Source organism: Archocentrus centrarchus, chromosome 14 (assembly GCF_007364275.1).
Source record: "Archocentrus centrarchus isolate MPI-CPG fArcCen1 chromosome 14, fArcCen1, whole genome shotgun sequence".
Taxonomy (NCBI): Eukaryota; Metazoa; Chordata; class Actinopteri; order Cichliformes; family Cichlidae; genus Archocentrus; species Archocentrus centrarchus.
In genome coordinates this window covers 11,058,403-11,085,944 of record NC_044359.1, presented here as the reverse complement: position 1 = coordinate 11,085,944, position 27,542 = coordinate 11,058,403, and the positions used below count along the sequence as shown (strand labels likewise).

The 27,542-nt window shown below is 40.1% G+C and overlaps 1 protein-coding gene across 1 annotated transcript in view; it reads left to right on the top strand.

The window, feature by feature from the left end:
• tlcd3a (TLC domain containing 3A) overlaps positions 1–26,869 on the top strand; it is a 57,939-nt gene extending 31,070 nt beyond the window's left edge. The window contains exons 4-5 of the mRNA XM_030746979.1: positions 2,590–2,685; positions 18,352–26,869. Coding sequence (XP_030602839.1) covers positions 2,590–2,685; positions 18,352–18,660 — 405 coding nt within the window. The 3' untranslated portion in view covers positions 18,661–26,869. The remainder of the gene's footprint in view (positions 1–2,589; positions 2,686–18,351) is intronic.
• Positions 26,870–27,542: the final 673 nt, after the last annotated feature.

The following is a 27,542-nucleotide window of genomic DNA, read 5'->3' as shown; positions in this document are numbered from 1 at the left end:
GATCTACTAAGACCCAGCGCTGAAGTCTGAATCGGGGGTAAGCTGGAGGAGGAGGCTGGGGGAGAGGGAGGTCTATGCTTCACTGCTCAGGCTGCGACCCTGCGACCTGGCCCCAGATAAAAAAATGGATGGATGGATGTTGGTATTATTATTTTAGATTTTAGCTTTGCAGTTGCAATTTATTTGTTTTTTCAGATGTAATTTTGTCATATTTGAATGATGTGTAAACATCGTTTGCAGTAACGTGTTTTCATATATTTAACATTAATTAATTTTAAGTTGTTTTTCTTCTAACTTGCAGTGTTCATAATGCACGATGCCACACAATTAGGCAGCATTTAAAGTGCGATTCATTATAGAAGAATGTGATTAATGGTTTTAAATGCCTTTATTTAGACAGTTTTTGACATTGTCCATTAAAGAGTCCTAAAATGTAACTTGATATCTGAGTGTTTCTTAGTTTTAGACTAGTCGGTTAGTCTATTTTTCCCCCTTGTTTAGTCGCCAGAACATCAGACCACCTGTTGGTGGACTTCTTGTTCTTCTTCTGGATGATTACAGTTCCTTATCACTCTAGCAGTATATTCGTGACCATTTTGGGTGATACTGTATAACCTATAAGAATCTGAACATCTAAAGGTCATAACACTTTGTGCACTTTATGCAATTTTTGAAACTCTCAAAGTCGGCTTTTTAGAAATCATTATAAGACAAAAGTTTTTCCTGCAGTGTAAGTTGGTGTTTGAGGGGGGAAATATGGGTACAGTAATGTTTTAAACAATGTGTTGTATAAAGTTAACACACTCACATTCTCGGCAGCTGGGGGTGGGATGAGGTAGTCAGGTAGTCTGGTAGGCATGGTGTAATGTTCCCGTCTGTGGTCTCTGTCATTGTTTTGTAGCCAGATGGCAAAGCCACGTCTACAGCGGCTCATGCTTTATTTATTGACGGCACAAAGAAAGCTGGACTACCAGACAGGGCTTGTCTTTTGCCTGGAGTCTCTTTATCCATCTAGACTGGCTCATCTACTCTAGGGTGCCAGCGCTAACCACACAGCACTGTGCTGCTGGTCAATATTTGAAAGCTTCATTCATTAGTTATGTACAGGACATCAGCCCCCACCCCCACCCCCCACCTTTTTGGCCACACTGAAGTTGTGGTAGAGTAACATATCTGCCTCTGTGGTTGTGGGATTGTATAAAAAATGTAGAGGGTATATAATATTATCAGTTAAAAGGGTTTACTTAGTTGCCACTGTGTGTAAGTTGTGGATTTTAACCCACATTCAGACGGAAACCTGCTCAGTATATGTGGAGTACAGTACAGGCTTTATTCCCGCAAGAGGTTCCAGCACAGAGCTTAGCACTCACGTAACGGTTGGTGGTGATTGCAGTTCATTCTCCAGAATCAGCATTTCTGAAGACTGTGTTTATCACGCTTAGACTTTACTTGGGTGGACAGTAATAATAAGTTTATTGGTATAGCAGTTACCAAATTCAGGGTTACAAGGGTTCTTCACAAAAAAGAAAAATACACAGAAAAGTTTCCATAATAGAAACAAGTAGCATAAATTATATATAGTAAGATATAAATGCAGCGTGATTCCATAGTTAAAAGTGGGGACTAGTCGGTGCCAGGAATACTATTCAGTTAAACGTAATTTTCGTATTTTATTGTTCTTTGTTTTGTACAGTGGTAGTTACCAGTTCAAAGCCACCACCCAGGGCTGCAGGCCTGACGGATGGCTGCACTCGCTCTCTGAATAGATAGCATTTTAGACACCTACAGTACCTGAGAAGCAAATACTGTCCTCTTTTCTGAATTTTGCCAAATCATCAGCTCTTGTGGCATCCCTAAATGGGACACGGAGTGGGTAGGAGCTGAGGTGGGAATCAGGATCTTCGGTGTTTAAATTCAAACAGATTTTCGGCACACCCACCATCCTGGCTTTTGCACTTCAGTCAAAACGACTTATTGCTTTTCCACCAGGAAGTAAATTAGGTGAAGAAATAATAAATCTGCTAAGTTTTGTTTTCCTTTTGACTGTTTATCCAACAGCACCACATGAAAGCGAGGGCGATCACAGAGAGCCGTTTGGGGATTTAGGTCTGTCGCAGGTGCACCGAGCCTTTAAAGAGCTGCTGCTGAGCGATAACTAAAGAAAAATCCTGTTTAAATCCTGTCAGAGTCTTCCTGCTATAACAGATCCACACTGATCTAACATCCTCCTTTAATGTACTGGGGGAAAAAAAGAACCCCAATAAAGCACTAAATATAGAGCATAGAATGAAAAATATACAAAAATATTATAGAAGGCTACTGAAGGCTATTTTAAGTGAAATATTACTTTTGAAGAAATATTTCATGGTTTTATTAAAATTTTAAGATGAACACGAGGGTGGCTAAAAGTAGCTTCAGTCCAGATGTGTTAGTCAGTGTAAACTCTGATATTTTCCCCGTCTTTTGAATCATTTTCCATTGAGATTGTTCAAGAAGTTGTCCTTGAACATCAGCTCAGTGTGTGTGTGTGTTTTTTTTCCATGCTTGCATTTGTTTGCTCAGTCTGTGTGTGCTCTGTCTGCTCCTCAGTTCTTCAGAAAGGACCAGGGGGATTTCTTCATCGGCTGCTTGTTTGTAACAGAGCTCAGCACACCCTTCGTGTCCCTGGGGAAGATACTTATTCAGGTGAGATGGCACGTACAAATGAGCATTCACCTGAAACAAACCTTGAAGTCCTGCATCTGCCCTGTATTCTGTACCATAGCTTTTAGCAGTAAATGTATTTGTAGACATCATAGGGCTGCAGATACCTGTTAGAGCAACTAGTGCCCAGCTATGATGGAAAATTATTTGACAAATACCTACCTCTGAGCAAGTTAGCAGCTGTAAATGGGCTCAGGCCTGCCCGGCATTGCATTGTAGTCATCCACCTTTTCTGGAGTGAAAATACAGTGCAAGGGATGTGTTAATCAAGGGGTGTCAAACACATTTCAAATCATGGGCCAAACATACCCCAGTTTCACCTTAAGTGGATCAGACCAAATTCTTCCCCTTATTTTAAGTACAAAGAAGTTTGCACATTCAATCCCTGAGATGTATGTTTTTCTACATTATAAAGAAATATTGCTGTAGAAAATTATAAAATAATAAAACAAATAAATCCATAAGCACAGCCCATTGGGCCTACACTATAAGAAAGAAAGAACTTTATAATTTAAAAAAAACCTAGAAATTATGTGAGTTCACAGAAAATATCTATTTTTTAATAGAGTTTCCACTTTTTTCAAAGCCATTTAATGGGCTGGATTGGACCCTTTGGCGGACAAAGTCTGGCCCGCGGGATGTATGTTTGACAGCCGGGCATTAATCAGTGTACTCCAACATAAAGCTGCAAACATTAGCACGTGTCCCACCAGCACCATTAACCCTCTGAGGTCCAAGTCATGTAAATTTTTTATTAAATTGTTCTGCCAAGTCTCGGCAATCAGGGAATAAAGAAAAGAGTCATTTTAACTGACGTCAAAGACGCCGCCTATGATGATATCAGAAAGTTAACTACACTTTAAACTGTCTGGATACAGACCTTCAGTCCTGGCTGCTACTAACGTTAACATCTTTAGAAACTTTATCTGAGATTATTTGACATGCAAGCGTTATGTTCACCTAAGTTCTTAACATCCTTTTCTCTTGAAACCTGGACTTAACTGTCTCGATGTGCAGACTTTAAGATACTGACATTCAGCCTGCTCATTATACCGTAGTCCTGTATTTAAACATGTTTTTGATGGGGGTACCATGTGATGCGAAGAGAGTAGGAGCACAGGAGCGGAGCTCCCGAGCTACCAGTGTCTCTTTGGCACATTTGAGGCAGATTAATGCAAATAAGACAGTCCAAAGCTGAGAGATATGTCACTACATGAACTCTGGGCAAAGATGCCAGACAGTAAGCGAACTCAGCGAGCGAAAAATCGAAGAATTCAGTCGAACCAAGAAGCTAGCAAGCCTGACAAAATGGCGGAGAGAGAGGACATAGACAGCCTGGTTGACAAGATAAGTCAACCAGCTAAGCTTAGCTCCAGCTTGGACACAAAACTCGACCAAATAGCCAAGTCAGTGAACTCGGTGTGTGAAAATGTGAAGGTGATAGAGCAAAGAGTGGAGGGCGCGGAACAAAGAATATCCGACACGGAAGATACAGTGACTGAGCTATGAACCAAACTGGAGCACACCGAGGTACAGCTGAGAGAGGTCATCAATGGGATGGAGGACCAGGAGAACAGATCCAGGCGCAACAACATAAAGATTGTCAACCTACCAGAATGCACAGAGGGGGACAACACCAAAGAATTTTTTGAAACGTGGCTTCCAAGAGTTTTGGACCTCACAGTGAAGAACGGCCGGATTAAAACTAACAGATGTCACCGCAGTCCCGCGATGCTGAGAGCGGAGCAGGCCCGACCGAGGGTCGTTTACATTCGCCTCCACAACTATGCGGACAAGCAGCTGATTGTGCAGAAGTCACGAAACATGGGTGAAATTACCATGTCCAGGAGCCAAATACACATCTTTGAGGATTTCTCGCCGGCTGTGGAGAAGAAGAGACGCGAGTTTAATGAGGTGAAAAGATCTCTCAGAGCGATGAGTGGTACCCTACAGGATGCTTTTCCCCGCCACGCTGCACGGAAGAGCAACTGGATGAATTTCTTTCTTGAGTTAAGCTGCCAACACTAACAAAAGACCAGCAAGACATGATGGGTAGGCCAATACAGGATGGGGAAATATTGGAGGTTATAACACTATTGCGCAGTGGGAAATCACCAGGGCCTGACGGATTTCCAGCTGAATGGTTTAAAGCATATAAGCATAATCTTACCACTGATCTAATTAAAACCTTCCACTACAGCTTCGGTACTACCGTATTTTCCGGAGTATAAGTCGCACTTTTTTTCATAGTTTGGCTGGGGGTGCGACCTATACTCCGGAGCGACGTATATGTGACATTTATAACACATGAACCAAAATACTCCAGCCACTTGACATCTCCGTGAACTGCAGCTTTAAGGCAGTCTTGCGTAACCTGTGGGCGCAGTGGATGATGGATGGAGAGCACAGCTTAACGGCAACTGGGAGAATGCGCCACCCAACTTTCCTGGAAGTCATTGGATGGATCAAGAAAACATGGGCTTCAGTGACAAACCATCCTGTTGGGATTCAGAAAGGCTGGAATAACTGGAACTGCAGCTGACGACGAGTCTGACTAACGCGACACAGAAGAGGAAGCGGCGCTTCATCTACGGAGTGTACGGAATTGTTTAGAAGTGACACCGAGGATGAAGAATTCAATGGATTGATGGTTTGGTTAACTTGTTAGTATGTTCTTTATGCTATGGTTATCTGAATAACTTAATGTTACGTTAACATACCGAACACGTGTTCGTTGTGCGTCATGTAGCTGAATGTGCTACGTTAGCATAACGTAGGCGTAACCGTGTTCGTCCTGTTCTTTAATCCATTATTATTTTAAATTGCCGTTCAAGATGGAATTTCTGCTCTGGGTCTCGGATTCTATCAAACCCCCCCCCCCAAAAAAAGTGCGACTTATAGTCCAGTGCGACCTATATATGTTTTTTTCTTCTTTATTATGCATTTTTTGGCTGGTGCGACCTATACTCCGGAGCGACGTATAGTCCGAAAAATACGGTACACATTGATTGCCAGAAACAATGGCACTAGCTAACATCTGTCTAATCTTGAAAAAAAACAAAGACCCAGAAGATCCGGCCTCTTACAGACCCGTCTCACTTATCAATGTAGACGCAAAAATTTTGGCAAAGGTGTTGACTCTTAAGCTCGAACCATTGATCGCTGGCTTGGTGAAGCCTGATCAAACAGGATTATTAAGGGAAGAAACTCCTTCCACAACATCAAGAGGCTTATGAATATAATACAGTTCGCTCGTAATAATGCCATACAGGGATTAGTGATGTCCCTGGACTCATTAAAAGCCTTTGATAGAGTAGAATGGCCTTTTCTTTTTCGTGTTATAGACAAATTTAAAATTGGGAAAGGATTCATTGAATGGGTAAAATTAGTATATCGATCCCCTAAAGCCTCTATAATTGTCAACTCCCATTGCTCAGATACCTTCCTTCTGGAGCGGGGAACCCGACAGGGGTGTCCACTGAGCTCCCTCCTGTTCGCACTGGCTATTGAGCCATTGGCAGAGCTTATAAGAACTGAAACCAAGATAAAGGGGATAGAGGTTGGCGACAGAATACATAAAATCGCTCTCTATGCAGATGATGTACTTCTTTTTTTTAGATAAGATTGATACATCCATCCCACACTTGATGGAATGTTTAGAGCAGTTTGGACATGTGTCAGGTTTTAAGGTTAGCCTGTCAAAGACTGAGGTCATGCCGGTGGGGGCTGTGACGGGCTCTACTATGCCCAGTAACTTCCCCTTCCACTGGTCACCGGCGGGAATAACTTACCTTGGAATAAGAATCTGTTATGGCCAGCGATGAGACGGGTGAGGATGGACCAAAATGCAGGACTCCGGAGATAGGCATAACTTAAAAGGAGTTTAATAAGGTTGGGGGGTAATGAATACAAAAAATCCTACAGAGGGTGACGCAGGGAAAACACAGGAAACACAGGAACACAATGGCACGAAAACATCAACGACGCGACAAAGAACACATGGAAACTGAGGGCTTAAATACACGATGGGTAATCAAGGTAAGAGGAAACAGCAGGGCACAGCAGGTGAGGCAAATGAAACTAATAACACAGGGGAAGCAAAACTAAACACAAAGCACAGGGAAAACCAGACTGTCAAAATAAAACAAGAAGTGACAAACCAAGGTACATGCTGACTCAACATGGGGAACTGGCACACAGACTCAGGACAGAGACGCAGACCTTAGATACAACACTAGGAGACACAAGGAACCAGAAATAACTAACTAAGGGCAAACACAAAAGACAACAAAACATAACCCGAGAAACAAAAACAATACCAAGAAAACATAAGACACTGGGCCACCGGCCCAGGACATGACAGAATCGGCCCCTCTCTTAAAAAACTGGTTAAACTCAACCTGGAGCCAATTATGGCTGGAGTAAATACCTACTCAGATGGGGAACTTTACCTGTCTCCTGGTTGGGCAGGATGAGTGTGCTTAAAATGAATATATTACCTAGGATGTTATACACTCTCGAAATGCTGCCAAACTCGATTCCAAACAGCTTTTTTACAAATCTCAATAAGGTATTTACACATTTTATCTGGCAGGAGAAAAAGGTTAGAATGAAATTAGGCAGGCTACAAAGGGGTGAGGAGAAAGGAGGAGTTGGAGTCCCGAACATGTGTTTGTATTACTGGGTGGCTCAAATAAGATACCTGAAAGAGTGGGTTAATCCAGATAGTACTAACACATGGATTGGAATACAATCTCAAAACTGTGGTATGTTGAATCTAAAAGACTGCCCCTTAATTACCTATAAGAAGGCGAAAACTGAGGTCCAAAACAATTATAGAGTACTGAACACACTAATTACATGTAACAAGATCAAGACATATTTTAAACTGAAGAACCGCTTCTCTTTGCTAGCCGCTGTGTGGAGTAACCCTGATTTCCCCCCGTCATATCAGGATCCAGTGTTTAAAGTGTGGCGAGATAAGGGTCTAGATTGCCTCGCTAAATTTTTTTGAAGGAGAAGTAATGGAATCATTTGAGAACCTAAAAGATAAATATAGTTTGCAACAATCTCACTTCTACCGCTTTCTACAGATAAGGCATTTTATACATAAAAAGGCTAGGGCCCCAAAGACATCGTTCCTAGAGGACATCCTTACTAGGACCAAATCAAAGAAATTTATCTCTCATGTTTATGAGACTCTTGGATTGAATTTAGACTGCTCTTGTGACCATATGACAAATGGATCTAGATTGGCATATTGAGGAAGATATTTGGACATCAGTCTTGAAAAACACACATAATATTCTGACTTGCAATGCAGACAGACAGACACAATTCAAAATACTGCACAGGCTCCACATCACACCGGCACTGAGGGGAAGGCTGGGGTTGGGTTCTTCGACCTGCAGTAAATGCAACCTAGAGTCTGGGACGTACACACCCATGTTTTGGAAATGTGCAAAGATTAAGAAGTTTTGGGGTGACGTACAGGATGAGGTGACCTCTTTGTTGGGGTACAACCTAGAATTATCACCCATTTATTGTATCTTGGCAGCCAAAGTGGACAGTGCAAGGAACACACAGAATACTAAAATGATAGGAATATGCCTGCATGCTGCAAGGAAGGCCATCCGTAAGTTCTGGATATCAGAGGATGCCCCCACACTGAGTGACTGGTACAAGGAACTCTTGAGAATTCTTCCACTGGAAAAACTAACCTACACACTACGGGATAACAGTGAGGGATTCTTCAAGATATGGAAACCACTCTTGGTCAGACTTGACCCCACAGGCCTGAACTTTACATTTACATAAGGGTCAACATGGACCACCCCCCTTTTTTTTAATTAGGCCCGAGCCTCACGAAGTGATCGGCGAGGAGCCTATTGTATTCGCTCGCGCGAAAAACGAAAAAAGGTCAAAGTCGAGCGCGAAGCGCTCGACTTTGACAACGGACCCTCAAACAAGGTAGGTCAGGTCGAACGCTTCTCGAAAACGTATATATGGGGGTGAATGGAGCAGCCCATAATTGAAATCGTTAGCGTCATGAGCTAGCTTGCGCGACGAAAGTGGGTCAATGACGAGCGCGTTGCGCTCGTCATTGACCCTGGACCTCATGACAACGTGCGTCGGGTCGAGACGTTTCCGAAAACGTATATATGAAGGTGACTGGATTGGCGCATTATTGGAATCGTTAGAATTGTTCATTATTATTATTAGGCCCGAGCCTCACGAAGTGATCGGCGAGGAGCCTATTGTATTCGCTCGCGCGAAAAACGAAAAAGGGTCAAAGTCGAGCGCAACAATCTCACAGCGAAGCGCTCGACTTTGACAATGGACCCTCAAACAAGGTAGGTCAGGTCGAACGCTTCTCGAAAACGTATATATGGGGGTGAATGGAACAGGCCATAATTGAAATCGTTAGCGTCATCAGCTAGCTTGCGCGACGAAATTGGGTCAATGACGAGCGCAACGCGCTCGTCATTGACCATGGACCTCACGACAACGTTGGTCGTGTCGAGACGTTTCCGAAAACGTATATATGAAGGTGACTGGAATGGCGCATTATTGGAATCGTTGGCCTTCTCCATTATTAGGCCCGAGCCTCACGAAGTGATCGGCGAGGAGCCTATTGTATTAGCTCGCGCGAAAAACGAAAAAGGTAAAAGTCGAGCGCGAAGCGCTCGACTTTGACAACGGACCCTCAAACAAGGTAGGTCAGGTCGAACGCTTCTCGAAAACGTATATATGGGGGTGAATGGAGCAGCCCATAATTGAAATCGTTAGCGTCATGAGCTAGCTTGCGCGACGAAAGTGGGTCAATGACGAGCGCAACGCGCTCGTCATTGACAATGGACCTCATGACAACGTGCGTCGGGTCGAGACGTTTCCGAAAACGTATATATGAAGGTGACTGGAATGGCGCATTATTGGAATCGTTAGAATTGTTCATTATTATTATTCTTATTCTTTCTGAGTAAACGATCGCTAATTTGACCCCCTGAACATATACGAAAACTCACCAATTTTTCCATGCAAGCCAGGTCTGGTGAAACATTTTGTTTTTTTTTGGCGCCATTAAAAAACTCAAAAAAGTGGCGAAACAGCGCCCCCTAGAAAATTGAAATTTTGCATTCCTATGGGAGGGACGAAAAAAAAGTTGTCCACAGAACCACCAAATTCGCGTCACAAAAAGACCATATGAAGACTGACAAAAAATTACATTATGAAGTTGCCGCCTGACAAACAGGAAGTCGGCCATTGTGGATTGAACTTTGACCTTTGCCGAGTCACCATTTTTGCACACCTCGTATTTGAATCAACTTGTCCTAAGGCGTTTAACCGACTGTAACGAAAATCGCTCAGGATCATCTACACAAGTGGGGCATCAAAAGTTATTCGGGGTTTTATAGAATATTTAACGGTGTTGCCATGGCAACCGCATAAATTTGCCCTTCGTTTTTGTGTCTCGCCGCAATTTTCTTTGTGCATTCGTTCGCACAATCTTTGGCCGATCAGCCTCAAAATTTAATAACTTGTTTACTGAACCAGCCTGAACCCACAATTAGGGAATCAAGTTTCTAGTTGCAATAGCGCCACCTACAGAAGCAAACAAAAATTTGTATGGAGGTCCAGAATTTCAGTTTGTCTGAAATGCATCAAAATTTGTGACAACATTCCTGACATCATCCCGATCAAAAAAGCCAATCACACCCATACTCTACTTTCTACCGTGTTGTCATGGCGGCGCCCGAAATGCCCCATTTTATCCCTATGGGAAAAAGCGAAAAATCCCCCATACTAAAGTTTCTGCTTAGTTTGTCCGAAATACATGAAATTTGGTACACAGATTGCTGATGTCAGCCTGATCAAAAAAGTCAATCACACCTATGTCATATTTTGGACGCTGTTCCCATGACGATGCCAAAACTGTCCCATTTTATCCCTATGGGAAAAAATGTGAAATTTCTGCGATGGAAAAATGCCCCTTGCTTTCTCAAAAATGCATACAAATGCCTGAAATTTGGTACACACATTCTCCACATCTCCCTGAACATAAAACCTACAGGTGAAAAAGATGTAATATGTAAGACGTTGCCATGGCAAAGTCCGGAAAATGGCATCTTTTTCGTTGAGTTAGCCAATTCATCCATTTCAAAATTTCACACGTAGCAGCCAAAAAAACGGCTAAAACTGGCACGGCCGGAAAAGCACGGTTCAAATCGGCACCAGTGCTTGGGTGGCAGCCGGCGAGGGCCTATTATCGCCGCTTGCGGCTTTAATTCTTATTCTTTCTGAGTAAACGATCGCTAATTTGACCCCCTGAACATATACGAAAACTCACCAATTTGTCCATGCAAGCCAGGTCTGGTGAAACATTTTGTTTTTTTTTGGCGCCATTAAAAAACTCAAAAAAGTGGCGAAACAGCGCCCCCTAGAAAATTGAAATTTTGCATTCCTATGGGAGGGACGAAAAAAAAGTTGTCCACAGAACCACCAAATTCGCGTCACAAAAAGACCATATGAAGACTGACAAAAAATTACATTATGAAGTTGCCGCCTGACAAACAGGAAGTCGGCCATTGTGGATTGAACTTTGACCTTTGCCGAGTCACCATTTTTGCACACCTCGTATTTGAATCAACTTGTCCTAAGGCGTTTAACCGACTGTAACGAAAATCGCTCAGGATCATCTACACAAGTGGGGCATCAAAAGTTATTCGGGGTTTTATAGAATATTTAACGGTGTTGCCATGGCAACCGCATAAATTTGCCCTTCGTTTTTGTGTCTCGCCGCAATTTTCTTTGTGCATTCGTTCGCACAATCTTTGGCCGATCAGCCTCAAAATTTAATAACTTGTTTACTGAACCAGCCTGAACCCACAATTAGGGAATCAAGTTTCTAGTTGCAATAGCGCCACCTACAGAAGCAAACAAAAATTTGTATGGAGGTCCAGAATTTCAGTTTGTCTGAAATGCATCAAAATTTGTGACAACATTCCTGACATCATCCCGATCAAAAAAGCCAATCACACCCATACTCTACTTTCTACCGTGTTGTCATGGCGGCGCCCGAAATGCCCCATTTTATCCCTATGGGAAAAAGCGAAAAATCCCCCATACTAAAGTTTCTGCTTAGTTTGTCCGAAATACATGAAATTTGGTACACAGATTGCTGATGTCAGCCTGATCAAAAAAGTCAATCACACCTATGTCATATTTTGGACGCTGTTCCCATGACGATGCCAAAACTGTCCCATTTTATCCCTATGGGAAAAAATGTGAAATTTCTGCGATGGAAAAATGACCCTTGCTTTCTCAAAAATGCATACAAATGCCTGAAATTTGGTACACGCATTCTCCACATCTCCCTGAACATAAAACCTACAGGTGAAAAAGATGTAATATGTAAGACGTTGCCATGGCAAAGTCCGGAAAATGGCATCTTTTTCGTTGAGTTAGCCAATTCATCCATTTCAAAATTTCACATGTAGCAGCCAAAAAAACGGCTAAAACTGGCACGGCCGGAAAAGCACGGTTCAAATCGGCACCAGCGCTTGGGCGGCGGCCGGCGAGGGCCTATTATCGCCGCTTGCGGCTTTAATTATTATTATGCTCGTTGGATAGTGGGCGACATGCTGTGTGTTTATTTGTTCTGTCGAAAATGTTCATGTTATGAGGAGGGAAGGGAAAAGGGGGGGGGGGGGGGGGGGGGTTCTCTATACATGTGTCACAACTAACAAATTTGTATATATCTACTTTGAGAACCCTAATAAATATATCTCAAGAAACATGTTTTTGATGAGGCTGTATTGTGTTGCAGGTGTAGTCATACATGAGATTGATTTTTATGTTCGTGTCAAACCTTTAGCTGATGACTGAGGATGATTCTCATGTTTCAAGTTTTCCTCTTGAAACCTGGAAGCACCAAAATCACCTTTGACTTAATTGTCTTGATTTGTAGACTTCAAGATACTGACGAGCAGCTTTGGAGTTTTGTTTTGCTTTTGTTTTGCTTTTCTTCTTCACTATTATTATATTTGTTTGCTTCTGGATATAACTCAAGTAGAAAGAGTTTTGGGTGTATTGGAATTTCTTTGAAGGTAATCTCTTCGCTGTGACCTCTTTACAAAATGTTTTAATCATTCAGTGCTGCTGTGGCCTGTGTGCACTGGCTCCATATATCTGGTATATTTTTACTATGACTTGGAGCAGAAGCTGATTTTCAATCCTCTGCTGAGAATCTTTGTTCTATGTGTTTCATGTATAATGTGAACAGGATGTAAACAAAATTTTAAATGAATTTGTGATATAATGCCCTAGTAAAATCCATGGCTCTGAACAAAAATATGGATATTTAATAAGTATGGGGGGGGGGGGGGGGGGGCAGACAACAGAGGAAGAAGGCCTTGATTCAGCAAGACTGTGGGCCATCAGATTCAGACTTCTCCCCTAAGCCAGTGTTAAACTAAATGAATAAAAACAAATGAAAACAAGACTGTTAGTAACTAATGATTGAAACTAACGATTAGCTTCAGAAAGCAACTGAAGACAAAGGTGGGTGCTGATGGAGGCGACACAGCCAGTCTGTGCCCTCTGGCCACTCATAACTGAGGAGGGGGGAGAAAGAACAGGTTAATCATCAAAAGAAATACTGACCAGAAGGCACAGAGTTGTAACACGCCACTCTTAGTCCTTTGTCATCATTTCACTTGTATTTGAGAGGGCGTGTAGTGAGCCACTGTACTGTGTGTGTGTGTGTGTGTGTGTGTGTGTGTGTGTGTGTGTGTGTGTGTGTGTGTGTGTGTGTGTGTGTGTGTGTGTTTTTTTAATGAAAAGTTTCACTATAAAGCCAAATGTTAATAATATGTCATAAAGAGCCTAATTTGCTCACAACCTTGGTTAAATATAATCAAAGTGGGGATGGATGCAAATGCAAGTGCTGCTTTTAATTTAACTAAGCAAACTAATCCTGTCAGGGTTTGAAATCATACTTTCCTTATAGTTTTCATTGTAAAGATAAGGGCCCCAAGTTAGTCTAACCTGTAAACTATGAGCGAGTATTGGAGCCACATTGAGAAAAAATAAATAAATTGTGCAATTTGAGAATAACATCAAAATTCTGAGAAAAAAGTCAAAATGTGGAGATTAAAGTTGTCATGTCAAGTCAAACATCTGCCACACCACGTCTGCTATACTCTCTCCAAAATGTTGATGAGTTAGTGAAACTATACTTTAGAATTGGTTTTATTAACAATTTAGTAAATAAAATCTTTTAGTACATAAACACGATGTAGTGATAAGTATGACAACATTACAGAGATGGTGCAGAAAGCTGCATCTGCTCAGAAGGAAAAAACACAAACTGGCATTGGTGGATGTAAGGATATCGATGGTTGCACCTTCGAGCAGTACAGTGGGGATATGTAGAATCACAGAACACAATAAGGCAGCTGATCAAGTTGCTTCATCTACCCAAGGAATTTTGTAGAGGGTGTAGCAGCCACGGCAGTTGTTTGACTTGAAATGACGACTTTAATCTCAAAATAATATTTCGAGTTTTTTCTTGAAATTTTAACTTTATTCTCAAAATGCACAATTTTTTTCTCAATGTGGCCCTAATACTCCTTCATACTAATACTCCATTCTAATACTCCTTCATACTAATACTCCTTCATACTAATACTCTTTCATAATAATACTCCATACTAATGCTTCTTCATACTAATACTCCATTCTAATACTCCTTCATACTAATGCTCCTCCATACTAATACTCCTTCATACTAATGCTCCTTTATACTAATACTCCTTCATACTAATACGCCATTCTAATACTCCTTCGTACTAATACTCCTTCATACTAATACTCCATACTAATGCTTCTTCATACTAATACTCCATTCTAATACTCCTTCATACTAATGCTCCTCCATACTAATACTCCTTCAGACTAATGCTCCTTCATACTAATACTCCATTCTAATACTCCTTCATACAAATGCTCCTTCATACTAATACTCCATTCTAATACCCCTTTATACAAATGCTCCTTCATACTACTACTCTTTCATACTAATGCTCCTTCATACTAATACTCCTTCATACTAATACTCCATTCTAATACTCTTTTATACAAATACTCCTTTATACTAATACTCCTTCATACTAATACTCCATTCTAATACTCCTTCGTACTAATACTCCTTCATACTAATACTCTTTCATACTAATACTCCTTCATACTAATGCTTCTTCATACTAATACTCCATTCTAATACTCCTTCATACTAATGCTCCTCCATACTAATACTCCTTCAGACTAATGCTCCTTCATACTAATACTCCATTCTAATACTCCTTCATACAAATGCTCCTTCATACTAATGCTCCTTCATACTACTACTCTTTCATACTAATGCTCCATTCTAATACCCCTTCATACAAATTCTCCTTCATACTAATACTCCTTCATACTAATACTCCATAGTAAACTCACTAAAAATCTTTAAATTGTTTTATTTCTGTGGGCCTGTGATAATTAAAGGGTTAAAAGACATTTCCTTTTGCCATGGTGCCCTTGTAAAGATGAATATGCTCCTAATGCCTAACTAGTTAAATAAAACTTACACTGGCTCACAGCACCATCTTGTGGTGCAGATTAGTGTTACAGGAAAGTACAGCCTAGCCATAGTTGAATTTCAGTCGATATCTCTTCCAACAAATTAATATTTGGTCTGAATATAAAGTCATGACTGTTGTTTCTTCACACTTTGTTCATAGATTTAGTTCATTTTGGTTTTTAAACACAGGAATTTATAATCAGTACATTTAATAATTTAAAGAAATGCATGAAGGTGTCATCTCATATTTATTAAAATTTCAGTGCTATATTGGAAATGCTTAACGAGAGCCTTTTTTCCATTAACAAAAAAAGGTAGATAAATAATTTTAAAAAATTAAGTTAAACAAATCTGTCACTACAGAATAACTAGACTGTTATAGCAAAATTAAATAAAATACAAAACAATATTTTAATAAGGTAAAAACTCATCTGAAATTAAAATAAATAAAATAAAAATAACTATGCACTGAAAAATAAATATTGGGGAGTAATATAGAGCAATAAAGTAATTTAGTTAACAAAACAAAAAGAGATTGTAAACAGAATATTAAATATTAGATGACTTTAGATCCTAATTCTGTATACATAACTAAGTATTGCATGGTTTATATGAAATAATTGTTCAGGTGACCTAAATCCAAATCCTGTGCAAAGTTCGAGAAAGATTCCCAGACCTTATTAAATAGGTATCATTTCTCCTTAAGTATATATGTTCTTCTGGAGATCTTCATGGAAATCAGAAATCTCACATACAATGTTCACTGTGACCTCCACAAATAGCACGTTTTCTCAGTTTAAACATTTGATATGCTTTCTATATTCTATTGTGAATAAAATCTGGTTTTATGAGATTCATGAATCAGTGCACTCTGTGCCAAATTATCTGGAATTGGGGTTATATTTCAGGTATATATAACTTTTACTCACAGACACACACAAATGTACAGTGTATGTATGATATGAACTTCAGCCATCCAGCCTAACTTCTCTTGTGTTCAGCCTAAACAAAGCAATTTATCCTTTTTCTTAGCTGTTCCTACACAGGTGACCTGCAGAGCACTGCAGCAGCAAAAACCTGAGTATCTCCATTTCGTTTGGGATGTTGCTTGTCACTGTTCTATCAATAATTAAGCTGCATGGCTCACCAAAAAAAAAACACATCAGTCAGCAGCATTCGGGCACTGCTCGCTCTCCCTGCCTCTCAGCTGTTTCAGCTAATGTTCATTAGTTTTGCTATACAAAGAGCTTTATACCCTACACTTTAGTAAAAGGGCTGACTGCCTTACAAACCATCTTTTCTAAGAATAGAAGAGCCTTACTGTGTAGCTCAGTGAAACCAGTGGACCGTGGACTCTCGGGTCTTTGCTGACATCTGGTGTTGGCAGACTTAAAGAACAGAGCAAAGCTTCACTGCTGCCATCTTTTGGAGTTAGTCAGCACTAACAGAAACCTCTCAGACTGCTTTAGTGCTCCAATCAGCAGTGCTGATTGCTGTTGTGTGGGAAAGGGAACACTGAGTCTTTCACATTAAAGACGCGCACATGATCTTTGTTGTTGGATGTAACTCTTTCCGAAAACAAAAATCATGCGTGAATCTTTAATTTCCAGGTTTCCTATCCCTTTGACTGAGAAAAATAAGTGTGGGATTTTTGTTTTTTCCTGCAGAAGTTAGTGTTATCATTTAATTATATCTGACAAACTTTAATTTCTTTCTGAAATACAAGTTAGTTACCATGCATTTAACCTTTTTTCCTTCATACAAGCAGCACAAAGTTTAAAGTAAGTGAATAAGATAAAGTAATGATGGATCAAATAGATCAAAAGAATCAAAAGGCCAGAATAATAAAATAAAACTGGAAAGTAGATACTGTGACTTAATTAAATAAAAAATAAAGTAAATAATGTATATAAAGCATGCTCTGAAGAGTTTTAAGTTTATGTTGCAAGATTTCTGCTTTCAGGTCCTGCAGTGTACCATTCGACTGTTTCAGTACATCAGGATATAAAAGGGAAAGTCCTACAAATCATTAATATGCATCACACCAAAATGATGCCAATGTTACTGACTAAAAACTGAAGTGGTGCAATGTTCAAACATATAAACCCTCTTGTATACAGTTTGCAACAACTTTTCTGGAGCCTGTCCCATCTGTCAGGGGGCGGGAGGGTGGTACAGTCTGTCTCAGGGCTAACACAAAGAGACAGGCAACAGTTCACACCTACAACCAATTTAGAATAAGGGATGTATCCACACTGATAACGATTACTGATCTACATCAGTGTTAAATGAATAAGCAGTAATCCTCACTGTGAGGCTCAAGTTAAACATTACTTTCTAACCTTTATAAAATCACATGTGGCAAATAAGTACATCCAAGAATATAAGTTTACTGGATGGGTAAATTTAGCTTCGGGCTCCTGGAGACCTTCTGGAGATCACACAGGTCAGGTATTTTCAACCCTGGAGAGATTACATCTCTTGTCTGGTTTGGAAACACTTCGGTGTCCCCAGCTCCACGTGCACAGATCCTAGATGTGGAGCTGACTGATAAATTAAAAACATTTGCATATATATAAATAAGAGCCACTGTTATAGGCAGAGTTAAGTACCTCCAAGCTGCTGTCGCTTTGTTGTTAGCTTCTTCTGTGTTACATTAGCGCTTCGGCTCAGACCCAACGTGCTGCTGCTGATGTGGTGTCATAAACCACGCACAACTGAAACGAATGGATCAGGTGCTCATTGTCACAAAGCTTTTTGAGTCAGGATGGGATGGATCTGTCAGATCAGTGCAGAAGCACCTGTTAACATAACATAGGGAGTTGGGGTAATCCTTAATGGAGCTCCGGGCACGCGTTAGAGCACAGGTATGCTCTTTTACAAACCCAAATGTAAATGTATGGATGAGTCATCCAAAATAATTGTAGTTTGGAAAATGTGTTCTCACTGTGCCTCTCAGTGCTCCTCTGAACCTATCTCTTCATCCTGTTTTGCTCCTGTCTTTTTTTTTGTCTTTCCACCAGCTCGGCCTCCAGGACTGTTGGCTGCACAAGGTCAATGGCGGTATGGTCCTATTCACCTTCTTCATGTGCCGCATCGCCCTCTTCCCCTTCATGTACTGGATGTACGGCCGCCACTACGGCATCCCTCTCTACAGCGTGCCCTTCCACCTGCCGCTGTCCGCCAACCTGGGCAACGCGTGCATCCTGGCGCCGCAGGTCTACTGGTTTGTCCTACTCTGCCGAAAGGGCTATCGTCTTTACCAGCGCAGCCGCAGCCCGGCCTCATCTCCTGTGGTGGCCGCCGTCACTGACAGTTCAAAGGACGATTGATATACGGACCACAACCGTTCGCTCTAGCCGCACACTCAGCTACTAACGCAACTCAGCCCAACCATTGTACTGTAGTACACCAGGACTGCCTGCTCTTGTTCCACAACTCCTGGGCATTTTCTGCACACTTCAGCTCCTCTGCCTACGTGGACCTCTCCGCCTCCGATCTAACTCTACTACTGAAGTTTAGTGATTTTAACTTTTTGGGATTTGACCCTAGCCTGGATCTCGTTGAAGTGCTTCACCGTGTCTGTCTACATTTACTGGGGGAAAAAAAAAAGGTCATGTTCACCTCACTGCGAGTGAAATGTGGGAGCAAAGACACCTGAAACTAAAGAAAAGATATTATCCTGTCTCTTACTCCAACTGTTTACAGCTGCTGATTGGGATGGTCTGTTACAGTGGGTGTTAGTGGGTGTTATGACTGGTTTTGGAGAGTAACGTGTCAGATAGTTGGATTTCCTTTCAAAGCTTTTTATTTGTGACACTGATGGGAAGGATTGGGACCTGTGGTGGGTGGGATGCAAATTCAGGCAGTGTTAGCAGAGAGAGGATGTAAGCTTCACCTTGACCACATTTGAGATCTGAAAGCAGCTACACGTTACCCGGTCAATGTGATAGCCTCTGACTTTTCACCTGTTGATTGGTTTCTCATATAGAACGGCATTACCTACTCTCTCACCTTCATCACAGTGTTTCCACTCTTCATTTTCAGGTTTTGAGTTCATCAGTGTTTGTAGGGAACCTTTTTTTTATTTTTCTCAGATTTCTGAGGAAAATAAAGACCAATGTTGCTTTCGAGGTCTGAATAATAATTACAGTGTGACACCATGATTGGATAAGAAATAGCCCTCCATTACAATTTTTAATTTTTTTTTTAAACAACATAATAATAATATTGTAAGGTCTTGTCCTGAGATTATTTTTCCTCAAACTGGCACTAAATGCATGCCACGAGTGAGAAGCTCCTCAGCAGATAAAAATCATACCTGGTGTAAATTAAGGTCGAGCTCTTCTTCAAGGTCACCTTCTCATGCAGTTATTCCTAAATCGCCCCCTTTAAGTCCTGTTCTGACCACTTCTACTTGTTCCTCATGTGTGCTGGATCTTCTCCAGTGGGTCAAAACTGTGACCAAATTAAATTTTGGAGAAAAGCAGAAAGTTGATGTAGCAAAAAAAATCAAACATTACGCCAATGCAAACGTACCAAACAAACCAGACAACAAAGGTGAAAAGTATCAGGGGGAGACAGGAAGTAAAACTAACAAGACACAAAAGACAACAGACCTTCAAAGTAAAACAGGAAATAACCCCAAAAGAGGTTAACAAGAACTTAAAAAAAAAAAAAACTTGGACGCTAAAACTTCACTAGTGGGTGACATTACAGTGGATGTGTTAATCTTTTATGCTGTCTTTAAAGGAACTGTGGCTCCTGTTTATGGGGTTCAGACACTTGGTTTTGGACTCTGCAGTCTTTCAGTGGAAATCGTTGTGTTTGTAGCTTTAGGCCCCGCTCTCATCACGAGTCATGACCCAAAAGTTGGGTCGGTTTGAAAGAAAACCTGATGTTTGCTCCCTGTGGACATTTGAGATTCAGGGACATGTGCAAGTGGCCAGAACAGGACTGACAGTGAGTGATGTTTTTTTTTGTTTGTTTTTTTTTTTAAATGTGCCCTAAATGAGGTGCACTGTCAGGTGAGATCAGCCAACTTCATATCAAGTCTGATATTATATATTTCTATTTTTTTGGACTTTATCTTTTCTGTCGGTGGAGTCACAGAAGTCCATGATCACATCATCTCAGAGTTCTGTTTTTGAGTTCCTGCTGTGTCAGTGAGTGTTGTTTTTATATGCGAGGGGGTTTTTTTGGACACTGCAGCATTGCAGCTGCCAATGCTGACAGCCCGAGCTGATGTAGTGCATCTTGGGATGGGATTCGTGGTTACAAGCTGTGGTTGAAAATCAGTCCGATCTGACCGCAGAGGGGTGATATGGGAGGTGCAGTGAGGCCTGATGAGAGTTTGAGGTCAGATGGCTCGCAGCTGAACTCAGGGCCGAGGTCAGAGGTGAACAGTGTGGCTCACCGGGGCAAACTCACCACAAATGATCAGGCAGATACTTCCTATTTTTTCTCTGAAGCGCCAGAGATTTATATGCATTTGTATATCAGGGGCTGCATTGAGCATTCATCACATAAGATTTTTTTTTTTTTTAGATTTACATCAGGGTTTAGTTACATTAAATATTACCTATATATATATTGACTAGAGTAGAGAGGACCTTTTTATTGGGTAAAATGAAGAATGAATTTTAAAAAAAAATGCTGCGGGATAAGTTTTAATATACAATCAAGACCCTGGAATAAATTCAGCATATTATGCATTTTATGCATGTTTCCTAAAGAATTCAGTCTATGCAAAACAAATGATGGTGCATGTATACTAAACGGACATCAGGTCATATCAAACTCACGTGCTCTTGAGACCCTGCTCTACATTTCAGTCTTATATCGAGTCTTAGTTGTTTTTTAATGTTTTAATTAATTATTAATCTGTTGCATATTGATTATTAGTTTGTTATAGTGCACATGGACATGTTGCAGTGATTTTAAGGCATGCAGCAAACAGCCTTGTATTAGTCCATAATTTTTGCATCTTTAGTTTCAAATTCCCCTTTTTTTTAATGACACATTTTATAAATGACAAAAATAATGTAACAGTAGTACAAGTAGACCAGTTTTATCTGAAGTTTTGCCCGTTGTCATCTAGATTATGGGATGGGATCAAAGTGATTGTTCATATTAGATACACAATTTAATACTTAGTAATGACAGTGCATGTATTTTCCCCTCTGTGAGTCTGAACACCACAACCTGAGTGTGAGGGGGCAAAAAATGCGCTGAGTGTCGTGAGTGCACGGCCTGTTAGCTGACCAGCAGCATGAGGAAGAGGCGGAGGAGCGCCGGGTGGCTGAATGATGGGCTTGTTTGTCAGGGTTAGCTGGAGTGCATCAGGGTGCGTTTGTCCACAGATGATCAGGCCACTGTTGGTGGAAACACTCCTCGCTCTTTGTGCTGCTTTTCTGCATCTTTCAGCTGAATTTCTCCCACTTGCTTTTAGTGAGGTTTGTGAGTCAGACCAATGCTGGATTTATGCAGCCGAAATTGTCAAAAAAATGTAAAAACCTCATATCAGTTCATTGGGTGGTACTTTTTTTTTACATGTAGGGGGGTGTAACGATTCTCCAAATCCGAAGTTCAGATCCATCCCCAGTTAAGGCAGTGAGTCTGAGCTACCTCAGTATTTTTATTACACATCTAGTGATTTCTCTTTGGTGAAAGGCAAAACTCTGTTTATTAGGGAGAGGGTGCAGATGACATATGCAAGTTACAACTATTTCTCAGTATGTATTTGCACACATGGTGTTTACACTGGTGCAAAATGGCTAAAGACAGAACCACAGATTCAGGGTTCCGAACTTTTACAGCTATCACATGAAGAATGCACACGGTTCATCGAGTCTGCTAGAGTTACACTGTGAGGACTGGCAATGGAGGGTCATTGTAGTTGCACACTTTTGCCCGAGCAGCACCCCACACTCAAACCAAACAGAGTATTTCCAGAAGGGAGAAATGTCTCAGTGGACTGTTTTCTAATGTGTGCTACATGTAAGAAACTTCTTAGAAGGTCTGGACTTGAATCTCCTTGGTGTCCCGAGGTGACCTCTGAGATTGATAGATATGAGTGTGGCTCCAGTCTTTGTTTAAAGTCTCCTCTTTCACTGCAGACATAATCAGTGGGTTTCACTCTAGTCAGAGTTACTTTCTCACTATTTCTGCTCTTTTCCTTCATTTGAACTCATCTCCATCTCTTGGTTGTTTTCTGTGCAGCTAGCAGAGCACAATGAGCCCTCACTGCCTCTCTGCTGCCCTCTGCTGTCAGGATCATCCACTGCTTGTCCATTCTGAAGGCTGTTTGTCTGCTGCATTGAGATTTATACACTGTATTTCAAGTTTTTGGCCAGTATGACCCCACCCTCCATGGAAAAAAAAAAACTGACACATTTGTTGTCATCATCTTGTGTTTGGAGGAGTGGTTGAAGGTGATGACTGCTAACCAGGATTATTGAAACCTAACATATTTAACACCTGATCCCATTTTCAGCCAGAACTTGTAAAAAAACAAAAAAATGTGTTTGTTTGTTTTTTGGTTTGTTTGTTTGTGTGTTTTTAGGTGTAACACCCTTAAAGTCGAGCCTGTCTTAATAGTTTGCATAAATGTCATTTTCTTGACATTGTCCTAAGAGGACTTTAGTAGATTTCAAAATGATCAGGAACTCGCTTTTTGACCATTCAGCTGAACAGGAAGTCTAAAGTTAAGTGGCTGCACTAATAAGACTTAGTCTTAGTTTTGAAATCATGGGACAAATACTTAAAAATGTAAAATATATATATATATTTAAACATTCCAGTATATTTCTTTAAAGTTTTCCCCAATTTCAACACCAGAACTTCTTTATTAACCATTTGAAATTTCTTCCTTGCACCCTTTATTGACTTTTATTTTTTCAAACTGAAGCAACCACATTACTTCCATTGCTCAAGAGCATCACTGCCATATGACTAAATCATGAGTAGTTTAAATACATATCTCTCACTCTCTCTCTTTAGACTCTTAATATAGAAGACCTTAAATTCATCCTCTTTTTCTCAGGGTTTGATGAAATTGTTAGGATAGTGTGTGTGTGAGTAATGTAGAGGTTTATTGTAAGACGATGAAACTGTGAGACTGATTCTGAAGAGGATCACATCTAGAAGAGAGTGCAGTTTCTTTCTATGTGATGTTTTTAAAAGCATCTGTTTGATTTTTTTTTCTTGGATTTATACCTCCTGACATGGCTTGTGATTCTTCAGCTTCTAGGGGTTGGTAAACCAAAGACTGTCAGGCACTTTAGTTAATCACGGGGACTGTAGTCAGATTTGTCTTCAGTGCGTTATAAAACACTGTAAGTGATTTGTCTTATAGCTTAAAGTTACCCACTTCTCACTTAAAAACCTAACTACCCTCCAGTCTCCTCTTTGTGTCCGATAAGCTCACCAACATTGGGATGTATCGGAGAAAATCCTCTACGCTACCACATAGCATTTTGGGGTCAGTTTGTTTTTTGAAGGAAAAGTTCATTTTTAGCTCCATGTTTTCTTTATTCTTGGCCTCTGGCTTTGCTCGATTCATAGTTTAAAACAATCCTTTTGTTCTGTCTGAAAGGAGCTGTTTCTTTTATACATCTTCTGATTGGCTGCCCCTCATAAATTTGAACAGCAGGTGGGTGGGGCTTGTGTTTTCATATTTAGGAGTAGACAAAGCTGTCTGAAACTGAGTGTACAGAGCAGCTTCAATGTTTGAAACTCTGGTCAAATTTAACATGAGTATCCACCACTGTAATGATAGAAAATAAGGAAAAGCACAGTTGATCCCCTTTAACCATAAATCATTATTGATGTTTAATGGAAGGCAGGTTGCTTCCCACCAGGCAACCTGTGCATCCCCTTGCAATCAAAGTGGTTGCATCTGGGCAACCAGTTTCCACTGCAACTATTTACAATGTGAAAAAAATTAATAAATTCAGTGCACTGATTTGGAGACATAATGCAAGGCTTTATCATTTTAGGGTCCTTGATCATTATATAAATTACTTCCAAGAATCTGTGAGGTGTCTGTTCCTCAGCCTAGAGATGGATTTTCTTATCCTTTTGCTCTACAGCTATTGTTTCTGTTCTGTTCAAGGCAGCTGTGTTCAGCTTCGCTGTGGTATGAAAACTGAATGAATTGACTTGGTATTTTACAAACTGGTTTCAGAAGAAAGCTCCTCTTGTTTGGCCATTTTGAGGCTTTAAACAGATCTAAAAGATACTCAACAATGGTGCTTTTCTTTCAAAAACAAACATTTTAGAGTGACCCTAAACTTTTTTGCAGCAGTGTGCTGAATCATTCTAGCACAGTGGCTGAGAAGTCATGTTAAATAATTACTGATGTTATTTGGACACATTAATACTGAAATCATATTCATTTCTTATATGTAAGAGTGTTGTTTAACCTTGGAACACCACTGAACACCTGTTCCAAGGTTAAACTGGGCACTTGGACAGTTAAAATCCATCTGTGAGCAACACTGGATATATTGGACCATGCTAATGCTTACAGAGCCTAATACTAGCATATGCTAATGCTAGTATAAGCTAGCTGGCATAAGATAATGCTGGCAAAGTCTAATGTTAGCATAAGCCCCTACAAGCTAGTGGTAGCATTGGTTAATGCTAGTATAAGGTTGTGGTAGCATAGGCTAATGCTAGCATAAGCTCATGCTAGTGTGATCTAAAGCCAATATAGGCTAACACTGTTATAAACTACTGCTAGCATAAGCCAACGCTGGTATAAGCCAATGCCAGCATAGTCCTAAAAGTGCTGAATAATTGCAGCCTTTTTCCTAAATATTATTGTTGGGGATAGAATACTTTATGCTAATCATTTAGCATACACAGCAGTGCTATATATTGAGTTGCTGTAGACTATAAGTGATTGTTAACCCTTAAACATCTTTTTGCAAGCGGTGTTAAATTTCCATGCTAACACTTTAGCCCAAGCTACTAATCTTTTATTTAAAGACAAAGCATTCAGTGACCAATTTCTGTGTTATGTTCCTGTTATTTAAAGGTCAAATTAACGGATTTTTTGTGATGGAAATGATGACAGTGGGGTCTCTTCTCGTACTGTGGCACAGGATGTAGTTTTTGCTGCTTTCTTTATCTTCACATACCTTTCAGGTTTGATCCTTCTCTTTCTGATGGAGCAGTAGTCGGGCTGGAGGAGGTTTAAAGTAAGATGTTGGTTTTAAAGTTAGACTGGGCTTTTAAAATTTTAACTACAATATTCAAGTTATATTAGATGATGTGTGCTTATTGGGAGTACATTTAACATTAGAAAACAATATTCTGCTGTTTCCTTTGATAAGATGTGAATAAAATGCATTTAACCGTATAGATTTTGAACAGGCTGGAATATTGACACTGCAAAAAACAAAAAAAGAAAGAAAAACTGTTGCAGGGACTGATTTTGATCTGTGGACAGTGAACCAAACTTGGTCTCCAGTGCCTTGTGAAAAATCTATTTGTGACATCCATAAAAACTCAGTAAAAAGAGCTAAGATGGCAGGCAGTGTTTACAGGTTGTGGCTGTATTTGTCATGTTTATTGTTTCATCCTCATATCCTCAAAGAAATTATAAATTAAGCCATTTTGGTCTCAAAAAAATGTCTCATGCAATGAGCATTTCAGCTGGTTTAAAGTTGACCTGTGATACTCATTTCCAAGTCTATATTTATTATTAATTTTTTATTCTTGCCTTGCATGATTCAAGGTTCAAAATTATTATTTGTCTTATAATGGGGTCTCAAGCAGTTTTACAGCCTGCCCCTGTAAGCCAATGTTTCCCCTCCTCCCAGGTGGGCGGGGTTTCTTTGCTAACCATATTAGGGATATCTGCTCCCACTGACATCATACAGAGCCAAGAGTAGAAAACACTACTTGAAACCAAATGTTAAAAGCAGACTTAAGCCTGTTTTATTATATAATTATTTGAAACTTTGGTCATGTTTAATATGAGCATCCACTTTGTAACAGAAAATATGGAAGAGCATAACAGGTTCACGTTAAACTGCTAAAAGTGTGCATTTATCAGCATGCTGGCAATACACCTTGTTACTTGATCCTGTTGAAATTAAGGCATTTATGTAAATTGTTTCTCATATTTCACATTTTTGAGGATTTCATGAGTGCTGCAAATATTTAAATATCTCTCATAGGCTTGAGTTTGTTTGCATTGTGTCTGTCGGTTTAGCTGGATGTGTCTGTTTTGGAGGTTTGGATTGAAATCTTAACATTCTGTCCATATCACTTGCCCTTCTTGATTGACTAAAATGCAGCACCTTCACAACCTTTAACACTTCCTGCCCCGTATTATTTTTGATAGTGTCCTAATTTTTCATACATATATATCAGGATTGATGCATCTGTCTTTTTTTGTAGTGTGACCTTTTTTTTTTTTTGACGAAATTTCCCATCCGAAAATGAGATCAAATGAGGAGTTATGTACCATTGCAGCTTGTGAATTCAGAGGACCCCTTTAAAATTCAATAAATTTGATTTGATAGACTGTTTTGAATAAGTCTCTGTTTTTCCCATTGCCTTTGTGTCTCTAAATGTGTTAAAATGTTTAGCAGAAACATGATTAACCACAGATGGATGTTACTTCTCCACATTCTTGCCTGTAATGTTGTAAAGTCACGGTCACCTGGAGGCGGTGTTGGCTCAAGCGAAACTGCTGGATTTCTTTGAGGTTATACTGTGAAACTATATAGCGTATCATATAAGCTGAGCCTGACAGGCTATATGATTAACTTAAAGCGATTAAGACACATTTAAGCTGTAAGTTAACCACAATCTCTGCAGATGTCTTTCTAAGGTGAGTCTTTCAAATTAAATATATGATCTGGAAAAAATGCATTTAGCATAGACAAAGAAATTGATGAGATTCTACCTGTAAGCTCATCTTGGTCACTGACTCAGTGATTATTATCACAAAAATATTAGATTTAGTAAAGTATACATTTTATAAAATGTTGCATATGTCTCTCATCAGCTATGCGTCCTACAACATTCATACAATTTCTTTAGTTACACAAACTCATTCCATAAGCGTAAATTATAACATTACTCATGACTTATTGTCATTTCATTTTTCATTAACAGTAAAATAACTATGATTTAAATAAAGTTTCAAAACGTACCCAAGAAGACCCTGATCACCAAGATAACGCAACCACCGCCT